The 19711-nt window shown below is 44.5% G+C and overlaps 2 protein-coding genes across 2 annotated transcripts in view; one reads left to right on the plus strand and one right to left on the minus strand.

Moving 5' to 3' along the window:
* NOA1 (nitric oxide associated 1) lies at positions 1–9224 on the minus strand. The gene is made up of 7 exons (XM_005510980.3): positions 8069–9224; positions 7238–7402; positions 6181–6377; positions 2585–2716; positions 1902–2018; positions 1492–1609; positions 1–914 (listed from the first exon to the last, which is right to left on the minus strand). The coding sequence occupies exons 1-7, from the start codon at positions 9222–9224 to the stop codon at positions 709–711; spliced, it is 2091 nt and encodes a 696-aa protein (XP_005511037.2). The 3' UTR covers positions 1–708.
* Positions 9092–19711, plus strand: part of POLR2B (RNA polymerase II subunit B) — a 16791-nt gene continuing 6171 nt past the window's right edge. Inside the window, exons 1-16 of the mRNA XM_065061503.1 lie at positions 9092–9241; positions 9491–9563; positions 10342–10492; positions 11468–11580; positions 11832–12051; positions 12973–13131; positions 14074–14238; positions 14759–14955; positions 15699–15818; positions 16202–16388; positions 17207–17350; positions 17617–17756; positions 17881–17992; positions 18431–18585; positions 18842–19040; positions 19150–19318. Of these exons, the coding sequence (XP_064917575.1) occupies positions 9223–9241; positions 9491–9563; positions 10342–10492; positions 11468–11580; positions 11832–12051; positions 12973–13131; positions 14074–14238; positions 14759–14955; positions 15699–15818; positions 16202–16388; positions 17207–17350; positions 17617–17756; positions 17881–17992; positions 18431–18585; positions 18842–19040; positions 19150–19318 (2323 nt within the window). The 5' untranslated portion in view covers positions 9092–9222. The remainder of the gene's footprint in view (positions 9242–9490; positions 9564–10341; positions 10493–11467; positions 11581–11831; positions 12052–12972; positions 13132–14073; positions 14239–14758; positions 14956–15698; positions 15819–16201; positions 16389–17206; positions 17351–17616; positions 17757–17880; positions 17993–18430; positions 18586–18841; positions 19041–19149; positions 19319–19711) is intronic.

Raw genomic sequence — 19711 nt, forward strand, 5'->3', positions numbered from 1 at the left:
TATCTTTGAAAAGTTTTATTTTACACCCTCAGTTTCAGAAACCTTTCCAAATCAAAGCAGCAAGTTGCAGAAGTTTCCTCTTCAGGCATATGAGCAAATCTGCTTGTTACTAATTCACCTTTCCTGACCAAAAGCAGGGCGTTGCACCCTCTCATCTCTCCCAGATACTGAAGGAGTGAAAGGACCTGAGTTTTGGTCGATATTGTTGAATTACTATGAGCCACGAGGAGGGTCATAACCATAGAGGAGCTGGAGCATTCCCTGCTCCTCCCCACTGCCTCCACCTCCTTCAACTCTGGAAACCGCATAAAGCCTCCAAGAACACGGTGATGGTTTCTGACCTGCATGAGCATGTCTGCAGGAGAAAACCTACTTTACAAGCAGCAAAGCTCAGACCAGGGCAGGCAGGTGAGCTTCCACCTTGTACTTCAAGAGTGAACAGGTAAAGGGATTTGTTCATAAATACTGGCAGGTCCCAGGGAGACGCTGTTTCACCTCTCATAGCAAGGTACCAGTCACTCAGCTCATTCAAAGTGGCCACAGTTCAGCCACTGGATCGGCTGTGGACTTGTAGAGTCCTGAACCAGGCACTTCCCCAAATGTGCCCATCTGCCTTTAAAAAGGAGTCCAGGCTCTGCTGAATATCAATAAGCAACAAGGTCTCTAGAGGTTGTTCTGTCTTCTGCCTTGCTCCCATGATGAGAAGTGCTATCTCCTCCCTCTGGTTTTTAGGTTTTCCACCAGGGAAGGAGGCTTTCTGGTCCTATAGGCAGCAGTGCCTGCGATCCGCGCCCCTCGGATGGTACTGATGTATGGCAAAAGGGGAGGTTCCCGCAGCACCAGTCTGGTGTCCTTGGGAGTATAGGCTCGGAGCAGCAATTTCTCCTCTTCGTGAGCTGTCACTGCCACCCAGCCTGCAGAGCCAAAAAAAGACAGTGAGCAAGATGAGCCACTACTATCAGAATTAGGGTTCTAAGGCAAACTCAGTTCCTCCTGTGTTGGCTGAGAACCTGAGCTACCCAGGTGTGATCTGTCTGAGAGACAAAGCTCAAAGGTAATATCCAGCCCTTTCCAATAGAAAGCAGCATCTCTAGCCACATCTTACTCTCCCCAGACACAGCTCTTTCCTGGTGAACTGCAGAGACACGATGTGAACTACAAAGAGCACAATAACAAAGCTTTCCAATCCATGGCCCTTCTTCTCTCACCTGGAGACAGTGTCACAGCCATTCCTGATGCTGTGAAACTTGTATGGCAGCCAGAGCATAAAGTATTCCAATGTGGTCAACCTGTACAAGTACGGCTGTCAACCTCCATTCTTGAAGGTTGCTAAACCTCAGCCCAACAATGTCATGGCTGCCCTGATTTTGTGTTGGTGACAGTCCTGCTCTGAGTAGGAGATATGGCTTCATCCCTTCAGGGGCCGCTTTCCATCAATGTTTCTAGGATGCAGAAGCTGCAAAGCAAACTAATGAAGAAATATTGAATTACCTGCAGAGGAGAGCTTGATATCTGCGACTGCCTCAGTGGGACCAATTCCTTTCAGTGTAATGTCCTGAGGGACAAGTGGGGGGAACTCTTTCATTCGCTCTTCCCCACCCATGGGAACCTAACATCAAAACATGGAGAAAAGATTTAACGGTCAAAAAATGCTTCGGCACTCCTACCTTGAACTGGTGAGCAAGGCACAAGTGGGAATAAAGATACTAGACGGTTGTTAGCGAAGTACGAGCTGGCTTGAACACCCTACAGGAGTTATTTTGAGTTTGCCAAGAGCAGAATCAGGATCACATCCAGAGCAACTCAATGGGAACTCAGAGGTGCTGGTTTTCCCCATGAATTGTGCCCCAGCCAGAGTGCTTCACCAGGAATCAAGAGCCCATGACAGCATCTCCTCTTACCTTCAGTAACTCTTGGCCAGCACGCTCCTCATAGAAGGCATCTGCGTTACTCAGGGTAGAAATGTGGACTGGCAGCAGGTTAGATGCCACAACAGTAAACCAGGCAGGCTTTTCTCCCTGAAATAAATAACAAGAGGAGAGTGTTACTTATGATAACAGAAAAGCAGCCCTGAATTGCTGTCTCCTGCTTCATTTCTCTCCTGCATGCTGAATACCTGTTTGCTTGCTGTCCCTTCCTTGCCTGAGGAGGGGTCCTTGCCTCTGCCACTGCAGAGCAGCCAGGGTTTCTATCAACATGGGAGCTGAGCTTCCAGGAGAGAAGCAGCCATGGCTTCACCATCCTGCCCCAAAGCACCCCCAGTACCATATCCTCTGCCATCACATCTGCTCAGCTGAGGCAAATCATTCAAGAGAGATCTTCGCTCAAGTTTAATTCCCAAAAACAAACTCAATATGGTTATTTAGCTTGAGAGGTGATGGACATCTCCTGTCTGGGTGCTTATTCTCCTGTCACTTTACATTTCTAACATTCCAAGACACTTTGCAGTGCTTTATAAACGGATTCATCATCTCAAAAGCAGCAAAGAAAGGGTCAGAGAAAGCCACCCAGAAAGCATCTTGTCTTCTAGTACTACTATAACAAGAGATGAAGCGGCTGCTCACAAAACCCTTTCTTCCCTTACCTGTAAGTAGTCCACACGTCCCAAGGCTGCTAAAAACAAGACCATTCCTGGCTTGAGAATGAAGGTCCGTGGAACAATGGCACTTGTTGGCAAAACCAGCTTTACTTCTTCATCTGTCAGGAGATTTAGAACCTGTAAAATAAATTGCTCTGCCATAAATCATCCCAGAAATGTTAATCACAGTATCACAGTATGTTTGGGATTAGAAGGGACCTCAAAAGACCATCTAGTCCAATCCCCCTGCTGGAGCAGGAACACCTAAGTGAGGTCACACAGGAACATGTCCAGGCGGGTTTTGAATGTCTCCAGAGAAGGAGACTCCACAACCCCCCTGGGCAGCCTGTTCCAGTGCTCTGTCACCCTCACTGAGAAGAAGTTTTTTCTCAAATTTAAGTGGAACCTCTTGTGTTCCAACTTGATCCCATTCCCCCTTGTCCTATCATTGTTTGCCACCGAGAAGATCTTGGCTCCATCCTCGTGGCACTCACCCTTTATATATTTATAAACATTAATAAGGTCCCCCCTTAGTCTCCTCTTCTCCAAACTAAAGAGACCCAGCTCCCTCAGCCTTTCTTCATAAGGGAGATGCTCCACTCCCTTAATCATCTTCGTTGCCCTATGCTGGACCCTCTCCAGCAGCTCCCTGTCCTTCTTGAACTGAGGGGCCCAGAACTGGACACAATATTCCAGATGGGGTCTCACCAGGGCGGAGTAGAGGGGAAGGAGGACCTCTCTCAATCTACTAACCACCCCCCTTCTAATACACCCCAGGATGCCATTGGCCTTCCTGGCCACAAGGGCACAGTGCTGGCTCATGGTCATCCTGTTGTCCACCAGGACCCCCAGGTCCCTTTCCCCTACACTGGTCTCTAATATGTAATTTCCCAACCTATACTGGAACCTGGGGTTGTTCCTGCCCAGATGCAGGACTCTACACTTTCCCTTGTTAAATTTCATTAGGTTATTCCCCGCCCAACTCTCCAGCCTGTCCAGGTCCCACTGGATGGCAGCACAGCCTTCTGGTGTGTCAGCCACCCCTCCCAGCTTAGTGTCATCAGCAAACTTGCTGATAGTACACTCTATTCCCTCATCCAAATCGTTAATGAATATATTGAATAATATTGGTGCCAGTACTGACCCCTGAGGCACTCCACTAGATACTGGCCTCCAACTAGACTCCGCACCATTGACTACCACTCACTGGCTTCTCTCCTTAAGCCAGTTTGCAACCCACCTCACTACTCTATTGTCTAGACCACACCTCCTCAACTTAGCTGTGAGGATGCTGTGGGAGACTGTGTCAAAGGCTTTACTGAAGTCAAGGTAGACCACATCCACCGCTCTGCCATCATCCATAATGGGGAAAATGAAATTAATATTTGTATTACATCGCTAGAGGAAAAAGATCAGGTTATGCAGTGTGAAGAACATCCAACAGGACAACTGAATTCTGGTCCACAGAGTAAGTGAGAAATAGGAGGAAATAGGGATGTCACCAATCTCCATGGCAATGCAGGGTCCATAGCAGAGTTAAAATGGCTGCCAGCAGCCTGCTGGACCACAGATCTTGGAATCCTGGGTCTGGCTGGAACAAGCTCATGGAAGATTTACCACGCTTTAGCATGAGTGCAGCCACAAGCAGAACTGGAGACCACCTTTGGCTATGGCATTTGAACTACTCCACTTACGCAGTACGCAAAGTGCCGAATCAATATTAGCAGCAAAGCTAGTCTCAAGTATCTCACTGAGAGAAAAGTGCAGGATCAGATTGCGAAACTAAAACTGCAGTATGACCAGTCTGCCCCAGTGTGGATCCCTACCCTGGGCAGAGTGAAACAAGCTCTCCCACCTGTGAGGGCTCCCAAATGCTCTTGCTGCTTGTATTCCTCCCTCTTCCCTTCCATCTCCTGGCTCAACTGGCTCATCTGTTTAGGTTTTAACTTGTTTCAGTAAAATTATCCACCCTGAAGTGTACTGAAAAGCCAGCAACCTCACCAGCAGTGCTGCAGCCACAGCGGTCTGATCGCTTCCTAAAGCAGCACTGTTCAAACCCAGCTATGAAACAATATGCAGGCACTGAAGCTCAGGAAGCACTGCCTTGAAGAAAACAACTAGTCTTCTGGTTGGTGGCATCTCTTTCCTAAATACAGGAAACTGACAGTGTGCCCCCCATGCATGCCTGCATCATGCAAATACAAGTATGTAGCAGTCCGGACTATGAGGATTAACCTCAATTCATCATTAAAAGACAAAACTAACACAGGCTGTGGTGCAGCCAAAACCCCAGTGCTCTTCATATATTCACAAGCAGACAATCTTTAGCTTGGAAAACCAATTCAACACCGATTCTAAAAGCCAGCAGGCTTTGCCCTGCTAGCTTCAGGTTTTCTGATGTGTTTGGCAATGCTTAAACTAAAATTGAGAGCTATCAGTCATTCTTTTCCATGCTTTCCAGAAGTCTGGCTTTAGAAGGAGTCATGAGGAAGCAGCTGAAGACAAACCTCCAAGGAGTAAGGATAAAAATGTAGTTCTATCAAAGCTAACTGCCACTTCACTCTTCTTCCAAAATGAAAAACAAAAAACAAACCTGCTTGTTACCAGAAATCTCTCAGGCCAAAACCTGCCACATAGACCATCTACATGTCCTCCAGTCAGATTGAACACCGACCGCAGAAACAAAATTTGGTCGGAAATTTGGCATGTAGACTATCCTTGCTGTGCCTTTGGACAGCTAAATCAGAAACAGCAGCAAGTATTTCTGGATGAAGGAAAGCCCATGTTTTCCACACTTACCAGGTCTCTAAGCTGATGACTGCCTTTACCAAACACTAATCATCTATCAGAGAGCAAAGTGCCACAGTAAAGTGGGTTATGATCTGGCAAATATATCTATTAAAAAAAACAGTAGTTTTCTAGCATTCAAGAAAGCAGCGTCTGCACTTCAGTTGTGCAGTCTTAGTACAGTGCTTGCACTTCCTTCTCTTGAGTACTTTTATCTTCCCAAAAAGATGACCTGCAGCTGTGCATAGATATCAAAGTGATGAAAAAAATCAAAATATGACTTCTTTGTTGGATGTGTGCACAACATCAGCCCTGGCTTCAGAGTCATTGCTCTGCTGAAACACTGAGATGGGCCTGAGGTATCTGAGCTACTAACAGGAACATGGCAGATCCAAATAGCTTCAGGAGAATGCTTTCTCAAAGTCTTGGTTCAGTTATACAACACTGGTTATCCTCCTGAGCTCCACCTTTGTCAGTAGGCTGGCAGAACTAAAAAAGTGCAAACTTCTTTGGATGATACTGGTATAAACTTATTTATAGAACTATTTCCTACTTCCCTTCATTCAGATGTTAAGGAAGTTGGGTGACGCAGTTGTACAGTTTATTTGCAAGATTTCAGTATGCACTACTCAGAAATGCAACAGCATTAACACAATGAACCCCTCCCAAGTAAATACAAACCATATTTTAACACAAATGCCCAAACCAAAAGAATCCTAACCCCAGAACTGCAGCAGAAATACTCTCCCACATGCACAGGATGTTCTGTCCTCCCAAACCCATCATCCCCAAACACAGCACCACAGAGTACCTACACAGTTTTCCTTTATAATCCCTGGAGTGTCAAAACACCAGCGAGCATCCTTCACTTCATTGTGTGTGAACTCTTCCCTTTCCTCATGCTTCCGAGGGGAATCTCTGGGATCTTCATCTATGCTGTACGAGAGCATGTCAGGGTCAAAGTCAATCACCGAGCTAGACTTCAGCTGTTGAAATGTTCTTCCAACTCTTCCTGGATTAAAATGAAACATTTTCAGTGATTAATTTAATAACTTGCCTCTCCTTCATTGGACATCTGTCCCTTCCCTTGCTTAAAAGAGACACGCATTGGTAATGTAAAGGTAACAAAGATGCTATGTGGCTACAAAGTTTCATGATTCAAAAGCTAAAATGCTAAGAAATCCTTTCTATAATTCTTGCTTAGCACTCCTCAAGCTCCAAAACCTTAGCAAGGATCAGATTACAGGCACCCCGTTATTCCCACTTTACAGTAAAGCAAGCTGCCTTCTGTTTTCAGTGCCTTGGACTGTCAAACACAGAATTGTTGGAAAAATCAGAGCTATCTTCTGACAACTCCATTTTTTGGATATATGGTAAAATGATGCAAACCACTGTGGCTTGCAGCTAAAACCCAGTACTTTAATAGTAAAACTCATTTTCTTCCTTCAGGAGTGAGAGACGGTGTCTAATGCAACATCATTTTAAATTATTAAGCTATCTGAAGTAGGTCACCAAATACTGATGGGAGGTGCACTGTACAGAGAAAACCTCTGCAATGGTACTACAACAGCTGAAAAATAAGTACTGAAAAGAAATACTAATGATGCTACTGACAGAGGAGCTAGAGGTCTTGCACCCATTACTCAAGGAATAAAAACTGATCAAAATAGCTTGAATGCAAGTTTGGAAATTTTTTATTGCTACTACAGTTCCTCTCATAATTAAATGGAAATGAGTTCTTTCAGAGTTGGAAGAAACGACTCACCAAAACCCTCTGGATTCTACAGCAAATTAAGGAGTTAACAGTCCTTCGTGTAATGCAATATTTTCATCAGGGCAGAGAGGCAACGCCTTTACACAAGCAATACTCACCCACTAAATAACCTTGCTTTTTAAGGTGCTTAAGGTACTTCTTTTCTCCACTGCTTAACTCATCTTCTGTTTTTGTTGCCTCCTCTTTCAGCCTCTCCTGCCTTCGGAATATCCTGTCACATGTAGGATTAATAATTGGAAATTTCAACAGGTTCAGTGTTGTTCCTGGAAAAAAAAAAATCAGAAGACTTGTTTGAGGAGGACATTTGTTTGCCTGGCACATTTAAGCTCTAAGGAAAAAAAAAATGCTTCTCCAACTTTTGGGTGAAACCCAGTAAAACAAAGCTGGAGGGGGAACTACAGCTGCTGTCATAAAGTACTACCATCCCCAGGCGCAGTAGTGGAAATGAGGCATCCATCCACCTGAGACCTGCTCTCACCTACAGTTTGATGAAATGGGTGTCAAAGCCAAGTGGTGCCAAGACTGACTTAATACACCTCAGGCAACCCCACCTTCAGGCAGCTTGGTTTGTCCTATGATCTTTTTATGGGTGCTCACTGTTCCACCTCCTGTTTTCTCTAGACTGGAGGGCACCACAGATTGGGTACCACCTAGCTCTGGTTTACCAGCCCCCTCACTGCTACAAGCTGCGCAGCACCCTCTGTGTGTACCTCTCACCCTTGCTGGCCGGAGGAAGGTGGCGATGCAAAGCACAGTGCAGCACTGGAGCTCGCTGCCCACAACAGCGGCTTCAGGGTGGCAGGCACCCGCTGAGTGACACATCCCCCTGCCCCAGGGGTGGCTTTGCAGGAGGCTTGGGGCTAGCTGGCCTCTGACTGCCCAACACCGCACGTGACCCCTGCTGTGACGAGAAGAGTGGTGCCCCTGACCTGGCCAGGGTGACACAGTGGCCCTGTCGACAGCGTCGGTGGCGCGGGACTTGCAGTAGTCGGAGCGCAGCAGGGCATTGAAGAGTGTTGACTTGCCCGAGTTGGTGGCACCCAGCAGGTAGACATCACCTGCACACTTCCAGGAACGCTGCAGCCGGCTAATCAGGCCCTCCATGCCAAAGCCCGTCTTGGCGCTCACCAGGCGGACATCCACCACCGGGGCTCCGTGCAGCCCGGCCTCGGCACAGGCTGCTGCCACTCGCTGCCGCAGCCGCCCCAGGTGCCCGGGGGAGTCAGCGGGTAGCAGGTCCACCTTGTTGCCCACCACCAGCAGCCCGCCGGCGGGGACATCGGGGCCCAGCAGCGCCGGCAGCTGCGGCAGCACCGGGTCGGGCAGTTCCAGCACGTCGAGCAGGTAGAGGAGGAGCGGCCCGCGGCCGTGGCGGGGGGGGCGGCGCAGGGCGGCGCTCACCACCTCGCGGTGCTGTTCGGGCGGCAGCCGCAGCCGCAGGGCCCGGCCGTAGTGGGCCAGCAGCCAGCAGCGCTGGCAGACGGCGCCTCGCAGCCCCGCCACGCCGGCCGGGCCCTCCGACAGAGTCCGGTACTTCTCCGCCGGCACGAAGCCCGGCGCCGCGCCGTCGCGGCAGTGCAGCTCAGCCCCGCAGCCTGAGCAGCTCACGCCGCTCGGCGGCAGCGAGGGGTCGGGCGTCCCCACCACCGAGCGCCGCTCCCGCCGCTTCTTGCCCGGCTCCCGCTCTCGGCGGGCCGCCGCCGCCGCTGTTGCTGCTGCTGCCGCCGCCGCCGCCGCCTCGCCCGGCTCCGGCTCGTACTCGAGGAAGACGAACTGCTCCTCCTCACCGCTGGCTGCCGCCTCGCGCCGCCGCACCGGGACCCAGGGCCGGGCGCGGGCCAGCCGGGCCAGCAGCGCCGGGGCCAGGCGGAGCATGGCGGCGCCGGCACTTCCGCGGCCACGCGAGGGGACGGGACTTAGCCGCCGCGCATGCGCGGTCCCGCTCCCGCTGCCTCCTGGGAGGTGGCGCACGTAGCGTGAGCAGGCGCCACTCCGCCGCTTTGCAGCCGCTCGGTGCTGAGCTTCGCCGCCCTCCTCGCCCCGCTCTCGGCCGCCGCCGTCCGCGGCCTTTCCCACCGCCATCATGTACGACGCAGACGAAGGTGAGTACGCCGCGGCTACGGGCCTTGCCCGCCGGGGCGTTTTCCCGTCTCAGCCCGGTGAGGGGGGGCGGGGGAGCCGTTGGACGTGCGCAGGGCCCGCGGAAGGCGGGGTTGGGGATGGGGGGTTCCGGGCGCCGTGCTGGCGTGCCAGAGGGTCCCTCATCCCGCCGTGTGGCGGCCCCGCCTCAGCAGGCGAGGGGGACAGTGGGGTGACTGGAGCCCGGCTCACTCCTTGTGCTTCCCCGGCAGACATGCAGTATGATGAAGATGATGATGAAATCACCCCCGACTTGTGGCAAGAAGCCTGCTGGATCGTTATTAGGTGACTTATTAAAACTCACTGTTTTTAATGCATTAGCATGTGTGCTCCTGGCCTTACAGGTGACATGCGGATTGCTTGCTGTATGTCAAGGAAGCTGCAGGCTTGGTTATGCTAAATTGGGTGTTATAGCATGTTCAGAGCATAAGGGCTTTAAGCAGAAACAGCAGGATTGTCATTAAGATATAAGAAGCCCTACTGACCCCCAGTGGGGTGCACTGTTTTAAATGAAGAAGAGAGTTTGGTGCCGCATCAAGCACATGATTGGGCCTATTACTGTCACAGCTGATGGTGGCATTAGGAAATCAAAACTTAGCTATTTCACTGTGTTAATGGCAAGACATGTTAATAGCAAGACATGAACATCCAGCACCTGCAGCTTCTTACCAAGGTATAAGTGTCATGTTTCCCTTCTAATTTAAGGTAGACTGTGCAAACACTCGTGGCTTAGCCAAGAGGTGGCAGCAAGTCTGTCGCTTTGTAGTGTCTGTGTCTTCAAGTAGTGAGAGAATCATTAAACATTTTTGAGCATCTGTGTTTGAAACTCATGCCTTGGGAAAAATGAATGTATTTGCTTCTGTACTGTATTTTGTGACTTTTTGAAGTTTTGAAATAAATCATAGAATCATTTTGCTTGGAAAAGACCATTAAGATCATCAAGTCCAACCATAACCTAACTCTAGCACTAAACCATATCCCTAATACATCTTAAGCTTGTCGATGTATGAAGTATATGAATTAAACTAAGTTCTCTTGTTCATTAATGCACTGTTTTTTTCAGCTCCTATTTTGATGAAAAGGGTCTAGTCAGGCAACAGTTGGATTCTTTCGATGAGTTTATTCAGATGTCTGTGCAGAGAATTGTTGAAGATGCTCCACCAATTGATTTACAAGCTGAAGCCCAGCATGCCACAGGAGAAGTGGAAGAGCCGGTAAGGGTAGATCCCTGGCAGAGGTGATTTGTTTCTATAATGCAAAATGATTTTCGGTGGGTTTTATTCAACCCTCATCTGAAGAGGTGGAAATACATCTGAGTTATGACACTGCTCATGCAGTCAGTAGGACAGAAGCATGGACTCTATGGATTCTATGAGGTACCATGGCCGAGTTTCGAGGTAGTCAGGTGTACTGCTGAGAAACACACACAAGAGCTTTGTTATCATAGAATAGTTTGGGTTGGAAGGGACCTTCACAGCTCATCTAATCCAACCCCCTGCAATGAGCAGGGACATCTTCACCCAGATCAGGTTGTTCAGAGTCCTGTCCAGCCTGGCCTGGGATGTCTCCAGGGACAGGGCATCTGCCACCTCTCCAGGCAATCTGGGCCAGTGTTTCACCACTCTCATTGTAAAAAATGTCTTACTCATGTCTTAACCTGGATCTCCTATCTTTTAGTTAATATCATTACCCATTGTCCTATCGCAACAGGCCCTGCTAAAAAGTCTGTTCCCACCTTTCTTATAGGCCCCCTTTAAGTACTGAAAGGCCACAATAAGGTCTCTCCCGAACCTTCTCTTCTCCAGACTGAACAACCCCAACTCTCTCAGCCTGTCCTCGTAGGAGAGGTGTTCCAGCCCCCTGATCATCTTGGTGGCCTTAGGCAGAAAAGTTTATGGCTCAAAAGTTCTTTGTTAACTTTCTTTGGCCAAAATTAGGTCTAAGTTTTCAAAGGGTGCCATTGCTCATCATCTTCCATTGACACCATGTTCTAAATGAGAGCCAATTATCTAAGGTTCACGCTGCGTGAAAGTTCTTCAGTGTTTTCTTTTAATGTAGTCATCTGAAAAGGGATTGTCACCTCAAGGTGAGGACATGTGGCAGCATTGGGTATTAAGCTCTAGGATTGCTCTTGAACAACCAAAGTGGGTGTTTCTACCATTACAGGTAAATGTCTTCTTGTTTTCCAGCCCCGGTATCTGTTGAAGTTTGAACAAATCTACCTCTCCAAACCTACACATTGGGAAAGAGATGGAGCACCATCACCTATGATGCCCAATGAAGCCAGACTGAGAAACCTTACGTAAGAACAAACTCTGTAGTGGATAAACACAAGGAAGGACTGGCCCTGTGTTATTAATTGATAGTCTTTTTCAATTTAGCAGTGGCTTGAAAATATAATAGTTACTGCTCTATTCAAATTTTGATTTTTACTTGTCAAATCCACATGTGCTTTAATATTACCAGTGAGTGCTCAAACAACTGGTTCATTATCCTTCTGTACAACCTGGAGTAGTAACTGACAGGTAACACAATGCTGTTTTTATTCTGTAGGTATTCAGCCCCCTTGTATGTGGATATAACTAAAACAGTTATTAAAGAAGGGGAGGATCAGTTACAGACACAGCATCAGAAAACTTTTATAGGAAAAATTCCTATTATGTTACGTTCAACATACTGTTTGCTGAATGGCTTAACTGACCGTGATCTTTGTGAACTGAATGAATGCCCACTTGATCCTGGTGGCTACTTTATCATCAATGGATCAGAAAAGGTAAGGGGTTATACCTTGCACAGCCATCTTTACAAACACTGGAAGTTCTGTTACTTGTATCCACGTGCTTTGCCATGAACATAAGCACTTTTATTCCCATGTATCACAGTTACTGTGCGTGCTCGTGATCTTGTAGAAAGATAGGCTTTCAGTTTTCTGTTAGGACTTCATAGAGTCACCGTTTCTTCTTCTCTGAGGCACATTTCCCTTCTTTACTTTCATAAATTGTTTTGCATTAAATGCCATTAAGTACTCCAGATAATTTCCTTTCCATTTTCACCACAGCAGAGCAGCATGCACTGTAAAATGAGATACTTCACTCAGAGCCTCCTCCAGTTAATTCACAGCTGTGTAGATGCATTCTATTATAAGAATAGGTTCTTCCTTCCATTTTTGTGGATTCAGCTTTTGCAAATCATATACTCTCCATCTCACCAATGAATCTGGTAGTTATTTGTAACTGACACCTTGGCAAATGCAGCAAAAGAAATAAATTGTATTTTTCTTCTTGGGGGCAAAAAAAATAATCTGGCTTTCACCTTGGGAGCTGGCATTTAAATTTAAATGTCTGTAGTGCATTGGCCTTCAAAACAGATAGTGAAATTATTTCTTTATCAGTGCTGTGCCTAAGCTAACAGAAGTGTCTTGGCACAGCTAGCAAATGCAGTAAGTTCATTGTACAGAACAGTGATCTTGGAGTCTTTTGTTTTGGTTATTCTATCTGAACTGGGTGTATGCTTTGCTTAATGTGGTATTTTTAAAATGTAGAGTACCATCCAACTGAGTTTGGCAAATTGACCTCACACTGCACAGTGCTCTTAAAGATAAGGCACCTGAAAGAATAGTAGAAACACACTGTGCTTCTTACTTTCAGCATGCCCTTTTGTCAGTTATTTACTAGTGTTCTTGTTTCTAACGCAGGTTCTGATTGCTCAAGAGAAAATGGCTACAAACACAGTGTATGTGTTTGCAAAGAAAGATTCAAAATATGCCTACACGGGAGAGTGTAGATCTTGTCTGGAAAATTCCTCTCGACCAACAAGTACTATATGGGTTAGCATGCTGGCCAGAGGTGGGCAGGTACGTCTAAGCAGTAATAACCCCTGGCCTGGGGCTTACATTAAAGCTTGTCTTAGGAGTTTCGTTACTATCCCATCTCTTTGTGTCATTTACTTTTGAGATTTTGAGAAAAGATTTATTCTGATGCTAAGTTGTAAAGAAGCTAAAATTAAATGAAGATATATTCTGTTTGTCATAGATTATGCATATCTCTGCGACAAATAACGTGAGGATTGAAGAGTCAGTTTCTGGCAGGTTTATGGCGAGGCTGAAAAATAATTCTAGAATTACTTTAATTACATTTTTAGAAAATACAAACAAGCTGCATCCTGTTTGTGGGCGAAGGGCAAGAATAGGAGCAGGGACCCTGTCTTTGCTGATGGCCAAGCTAGTGTTTAGATGTGTTTTGCTCACTCGCTCCTCATGGCGGGGGTGCTCTTGAGGGGTTGTCCTTCTGCATCCCACAATGTCTGTTTCTTTTTGGGAGGGAGGAGCAACTACTTGAATAATTTCGAGAGACTGGATTAGAAAAGCTGGACTTAAGCTGGATTTAAGGTGACAGAAGGAATGCTTAGGGTGGATAGGATTGCTCTTTGCAAATACACAAGGGGAGAGAAAGGATGCATAGAAGTGAATGAATAGTTGTACAGGGTCCTTCAAAAAGATGGACCCAATTTCAGTTGCATTCCAATTTCCAATGAGTCCATCTTTTTGAAACATGCTGTATTTCAATTCCTTTGTCTAAGCAAAAACTTTCCAAATTTTTGGAGACTTCTAAAATTAGGAATGTTTTAGAAATAAGATGATCACTGCTGGAGTAAGGTTTCAGAATAGCTCCTTAGTTGGTCTGCTGTAGTGCTTGAATAAATATACTTATGCTGTATTATCCAAGTCCCAGAGAGGCATTTTTATTTAAAGGCAAGATCATTTGAGACTAATGTATGTTTTTCCCCATCTTTTCAGGGTGCAAAGAAGAGTGCTATTGGTCAGCGCATTGTAGCAACTTTGCCATACATCAAACAAGAAGTTCCCATCATAATTGTCTTTCGTGCACTAGGCTTTGTGTCTGACAGGGACATTTTAGAGCACATCATATATGATTTCGAAGATCCAGAAATGATGGAAATGGTAATACATAGTAAATAAGTTATTTCCTGGCTTGACATTAGGTGATGTGTAGATGTGGCTAATAATTATCAAAAGTATCTTTCTTTTCCTAACTGTAATTTATTACTTTATTATTTTTATGGGTTACTTATGAGAAATGTCAAAAGTTCTCTGCCTAAGCCTATTCTAATGAATATTTTAAGTGAAAAAAATGCAATAGAAATTTTTAAGAGTCCGTATGTATTTGGAAAGGTAGGGTCCTATCCTGCTGCAATTGACTTTAATTGTAAAATACCAATTTATACCTGAAGCAGCAACAGGCCTAGAATATACTTGAATGAGAACTGTTTTCTGAAGTCTAAACTATTTTTGTGTGCTTCCTGTGTGCTCCATTACCATTTTCTGCCGCTCTAGTAAAGCTCGAAAGAACTGAATCAGTAGTTGGAAGTTCTTGAAAAGGACTGTGATCAAACTACTATGTAGTTTCCAAGCCCAACTGGCACTTGGATGCTACAGGATCATGTTCTGCTTTGTGCATTAGGTCAAGCCTTCTCTGGATGAAGCGTTTGTCATTCAGGAGCAGAATGTTGCTCTAAACTTCATTGGATCAAGAGGTGCAAAGCCAGGTGTCACCAAAGAGAAGAGAATCAAGTACGCTAAAGAAGTCTTGCAGAAAGAAATGCTGCCGCATGTTGGTGTCAGTGACTTCTGTGAAACCAAAAAGGCCTATTTTCTAGGGTATGTCAGTATTTTCTGTCACACATCTGCAAATGGACCCTAAATACAGATTTTATTGGTGTATATGTATATGATTGGAAGAATGCACTGAATGGAAGTTTGTTTTTAACCTTAGTCTTCTGGATACTCAGTGATAAACTTCAGGGCACTGGTATGTTCCTGTAGCTAGGAAAATGTGAACATTGAAAAAATAGAAAAAAAAATGAAACAACACAAGCCTCCAACACATTCTGGATCTTAAATTAGATGTGGTAATAATAGTGGTAATTGACCCTTTGATATCACGTTGCAGGGACAACATATACAGGTTGATGACTAATGTGTGGATAACTACTGATAAGCTGTTTGTAATGCAAACCCACTCTTTAAAACTATTGGCATATGTTCTTGATCACTGCTTATTGGTATGCAGATGAACTGTAGCATCAGGAGACTTACGTTTTACACCTGCTGCCACATGCTTTAACATAGACCATGTGACAGTACAGGATGGACATGTAGCAGAAGATGTGTTGCCATCATGATGTAAATATTAACTTCTCTCTGTAGTTATCTGGACTTTCAGTGAGTCATTCACCTCTGAGGATGTACGTGGTGAAGAGGCCTGTTCTAGGGCAACAGTGTTCTAAAGATTTAGAATGGACAACCTTTTAGGAAACAGTTCACTGACTAATTTATGAAAGCATGTAATCGTTGTGAATGTTTACTGTCAGTTTAAAATGTAAACTATCTTATTTGCTTAGGTATATGGTTCATAGATTGTTGCTGGCAGCACTGGGAAGAAGAGAGCTTGATGACAGAGATCATTATGGCAACAAAAGACTGGATCTTGCTGGGCCACTGTTAGCTTTCCTTTTCAGAGGGTAAGTATAATATATACATTTTCTTTGGAGATAATTAATGTGAGGGGCATTGCCAACTCAGTGCTTCTAAATCTGTTCTGTTTGATTTGATTATGTCTGATAGCCAGTCTTGGGCAACACAGCCTGTATCTGATGATGACTTTTTAATGGAGTAGGTAAGTTTCCTCTAATAGTAGGTGGTCAGCATCAGCTTGTTTTGAAGCATATTTTGTGTGTGTTCAAAACCAGGTTAATTTGTTTTGTTTTGTTTTTCTCCCATCTTCCTCTAGTTACAAATTACTTGCTTCTGTTCAGGAGGCCTGTGACTTTTTAGTAAATAGTACCAGGTAGGCTGAATTGCTACAGTACTGTTTAATTGTGTTTATTGACATCTTCTTCTGCAGAATGTTTAAGAATTTGCTGAAGGAAGTGAGAATATATGCACAAAAGTTTATTGACAGAGGGAAAGATTTCAACTTGGAACTGGCAATTAAAACAAGAATTATTTCAGATGGTTTAAAGTATTCACTGGCAACTGGAAACTGGGGTGACCAGAAAAAAGCTCATCAGGCCAGAGCAGGAGTCTCTCAGGTACAATAGCTGAATAAGGCATGGTAGCATTTGTCAGGTTTACATAATAAAACTATACCATAGAAGAGTTTAATGTTGCTTGGCATCCATGCATATTCTATGTTAAGTATAACTGGTTTTAAAAGTAAACTTCCATAGCTGAAACAAATGAAGATCTGAATACTTGTGTCTGGTGTAGAGTTTATTTTTTTTGTTGTTGTTTTTGTTTTTGCAAGAGTTACACCATTTAGTTAAAGAGTTCTTTTCGTGTTAGAACATATGCTTGTGTGTCTGGTCAGGTCTTAGTCCCAGGGACTAAGGATAGGATGATGGATTTCTTTCCTTTAATTACTTCCAGTGCTTTACAGGTGGTTAAAGAAACTTGAGTGACACCTTGTAATATGACAGTTATGTATTCCACAACTAATGATAAGGAGCACTGACTACATTAGCTCGGAGCAGTGCTTAGTGTCATTGTACAGGTGAACCCTCCTGGTGAAAATGCAGCTTAAAAAAGTACTTTTACAAGTATCACTTGGACATCCTAGTCATGTGATTAGAGTAAGCTGTACTACAAAAATGAGCCCTTTGCGTGCATAACTGTGTTTGTGTTAGGCCTTGCCACGATATAAGTGTGCTCTGAAAACTTCTGGCGTTACAACACTGGTTAGGAGCTTGAGATTTTAAGGATAAACTTAGATTACTGGAGCTAAACTGAAAAGTTCTTTTAGTTCTTCTCATTTTCTAGAGGGCATTGATCTTTTGTTCTAATGTATCATGATGCCTGTCAACAACACACTTAAGAGGCTTTGACTAACTGAATTCCTTACCACGTGCAGGTGTTAAACCGCCTGACTTTTGCATCTACGCTTTCCCATCTGAGGCGCCTGAATTCTCCAATTGGTAGAGATGGTAAACTAGCAAAGCCCAGACAGCTTCACAATACGCTGTGGGGAATGGTTTGCCCTGCTGAGACCCCAGAGGTAATGAAAGTACTATTTGTGTCAGTACTTACTCATGCCTAAGTGCTGGTATCTGCTAGCTGTTTTATAGCCATGGCACTTTGATGATCAGTAGCACTTTTTTAAAATGCTGCCATGAACATTTAGCTTTATAGCCAACTTTGTAGTTGAATGGTTGAAATTGATAATGTACCAGCATGTTTTGTGTGAAGTTCCTTGAAGTTTTCAGATCTTCTCGGGGGAATCTCTTGATTTGGAAATGCAAATTAACTTTGTGTTTCTACTAGGGTCATGCCGTAGGACTTGTGAAGAACTTAGCCCTGATGGCTTATATTTCTGTGGGGTCTCAACCATCCCCAATTTTGGAATTCTTGGAAGAGTGGAGTATGGAAAACCTGGAAGAAATATCTCCAGCAGCAATAGCTGAGTATGTGCAAATTAAACTGTTTAAGCAGACTTAAGCTTTTTATCCCAAACAACACTTCAAGGTTTTGGTTTTATTTGTTTGTTTGCTTAGTTGTTTGGTTTTTTTTTTTTCCTCCTATTTCTAGTGCCACCAAGATTTTTGTTAATGGCTGCTGGGTAGGAATACACAAAGATCCAGAGCAGCTCATGAATACCCTAAGGAAGCTCCGTCGTCAGATGGACATCATTGTGTCAGAGGTATAAATTTTGCAGCTAGAGTTTGGATTCCTTATGGATGGGCAAGGGTAATGACTTGATACTACTTTGCAAGCTAGCAATAGCAAAAGCACTATTTGCAAGTCTCTTTCTGCACATACTTCACATTGCTTGTGGGTTTTTAAATTTTTTTTTCTTGTTTTTGTTGTTGTTTTGGGAGTTTTTTGGATGTGTGTGTTTGGTTTTGTTTGGTTGGTTGGTTTTTGGTTTTTCGTGTTTGTTTGTTTGTTTTTTAAGATGATCCAGTTGAAAAAGCAATTGCAAATAGTCTCTTCATAGGAGTGTTAATGTTTGTTCTGTGCTGCTGATAGCACTTGTAAGGTCTTTGCTGTAGGGAACTCTGTTATCCTATTTTGTGTTCCATAGTTCTGATTCCAGGCTGAGACTTTGTACTGCTGGTGCTGTTTCTTTCTTGTATAGGTCTCAATGATTAGAGATATTCGTGAGCGAGAAATCCGCATCTATACCGATGCAGGCAGAATTTGTCGACCCCTTTTAATTGTGGAAAAACAGAAATTGCTGTTGAAGAAAAGGCATATTGACCAACTGAAGGAACGAGAGTATAACAATTACAGGTGAGATACGTTCCTGGAATTCAACTGAATGTCCATTTTTTCATCTTGGAAGCTGCAAGTTCCCTCAGATTGGAGAGAGAAATGTATAAAGCTTTGCACAGCACAAGGATGCTTTCTCTGCCTGGTAGCTTAATTCATTTTTTTATCACACTGAGGCAGTAGTAGTAATAATAAGCCAGGGAAGTCCTTATCCTTGTTACTGCTGAAAAGACCCGTTTTCTCTATTAGCTGAGTATTTCAGACATTGGTTATTCAGTTGGCAGGATCTTGTGGCCAGTGGTGTAGTAGAGTACATTGATACACTGGAAGAAGAGACTGTGATGCTGGCAATGACTCCAGATGACTTGCAAGAGAAAGGTGTGGCCTATTGTTCAACATACACACACTGTGAGATTCACCCGTCTATGATCCTGGGAGTATGTGCATCTATTATTCCTTTCCCTGATCACAACCAGGTCAGTGCATCACTTCTGACATCCTGCTTTTGATGTTGATAGGAAACCCACATATGTATGTGTGAAGAGCTTTATGTACATATATACTGGTCTTTCCTTGTCTGTCTAGTCTCCCAGGAACACATACCAGTCTGCTATGGGTAAACAGGCTATGGGAGTTTACATTACAAACTTCCACGTTCGTATGGATACACTGGCACATGTATTGTATTATCCTCAGAAGCCCCTTGTAACAACACGCTCCATGGAGTACTTGCGATTTAGAGAATTACCAGCAGGTATGTAGTCAGTTTACATTCATTAAACAAAAATGCTACTGTTTTGTTTAAACTTTGTCACAGATGTGTGTATAATACTTGAATATTTAGCAAATGTATGTGACTTAAAAATAATTATAGATTAAATGTTAACTTGTAGCTCGACACCTAGATTGCAAAAAATACATTGCTAGTATTGCAGCTGAAACTACTTAATCCATATCTTCTGCTAAAATCTAACTGGAAAAAATGCATTTTCTGTATTGGTATTTGCTAGGTTCTTCACAAGGGGTCACTCTTGACTCTTTTTTCTATCCAAAGTTAAATTTGCTGATACCACCTGGTTTTTGCATGTGGGACACAGAGATTTTTATCTCAGGAAGGGTAGAACAGCTGCTTGTAGAGATTACAGTT

The sequence above is a fragment of the Columba livia genome, chromosome 4, assembly GCF_036013475.1.
Source record: "Columba livia isolate bColLiv1 breed racing homer chromosome 4, bColLiv1.pat.W.v2, whole genome shotgun sequence".
Taxonomy (NCBI): domain Eukaryota; kingdom Metazoa; phylum Chordata; class Aves; order Columbiformes; family Columbidae; genus Columba; species Columba livia.

Excerpts from the sequence above, each read along its gene's own strand:
- NOA1 (XM_005510980.3), bottom strand. The coding sequence starts at position 9,224 with ATGATGGCGGTGGGAAAGGCCGCGGACGGCGGCGGCCGAGAGCGGGGC. Across the intron at positions 6,378-7,237 it reads AAAGCAAGGTTATTTAGTGG|GAAGAGTTGGAAGAACATTT; the intron begins GTGAGTATTGCT and ends ATTTTAATCCAG. Across the intron at positions 2,717-6,180 it reads GGATTATAAAGGAAAACTGT|GTTCTAAATCTCCTGACAGA; the intron begins GTAGGTACTCTG and ends TTTATTTTACAG.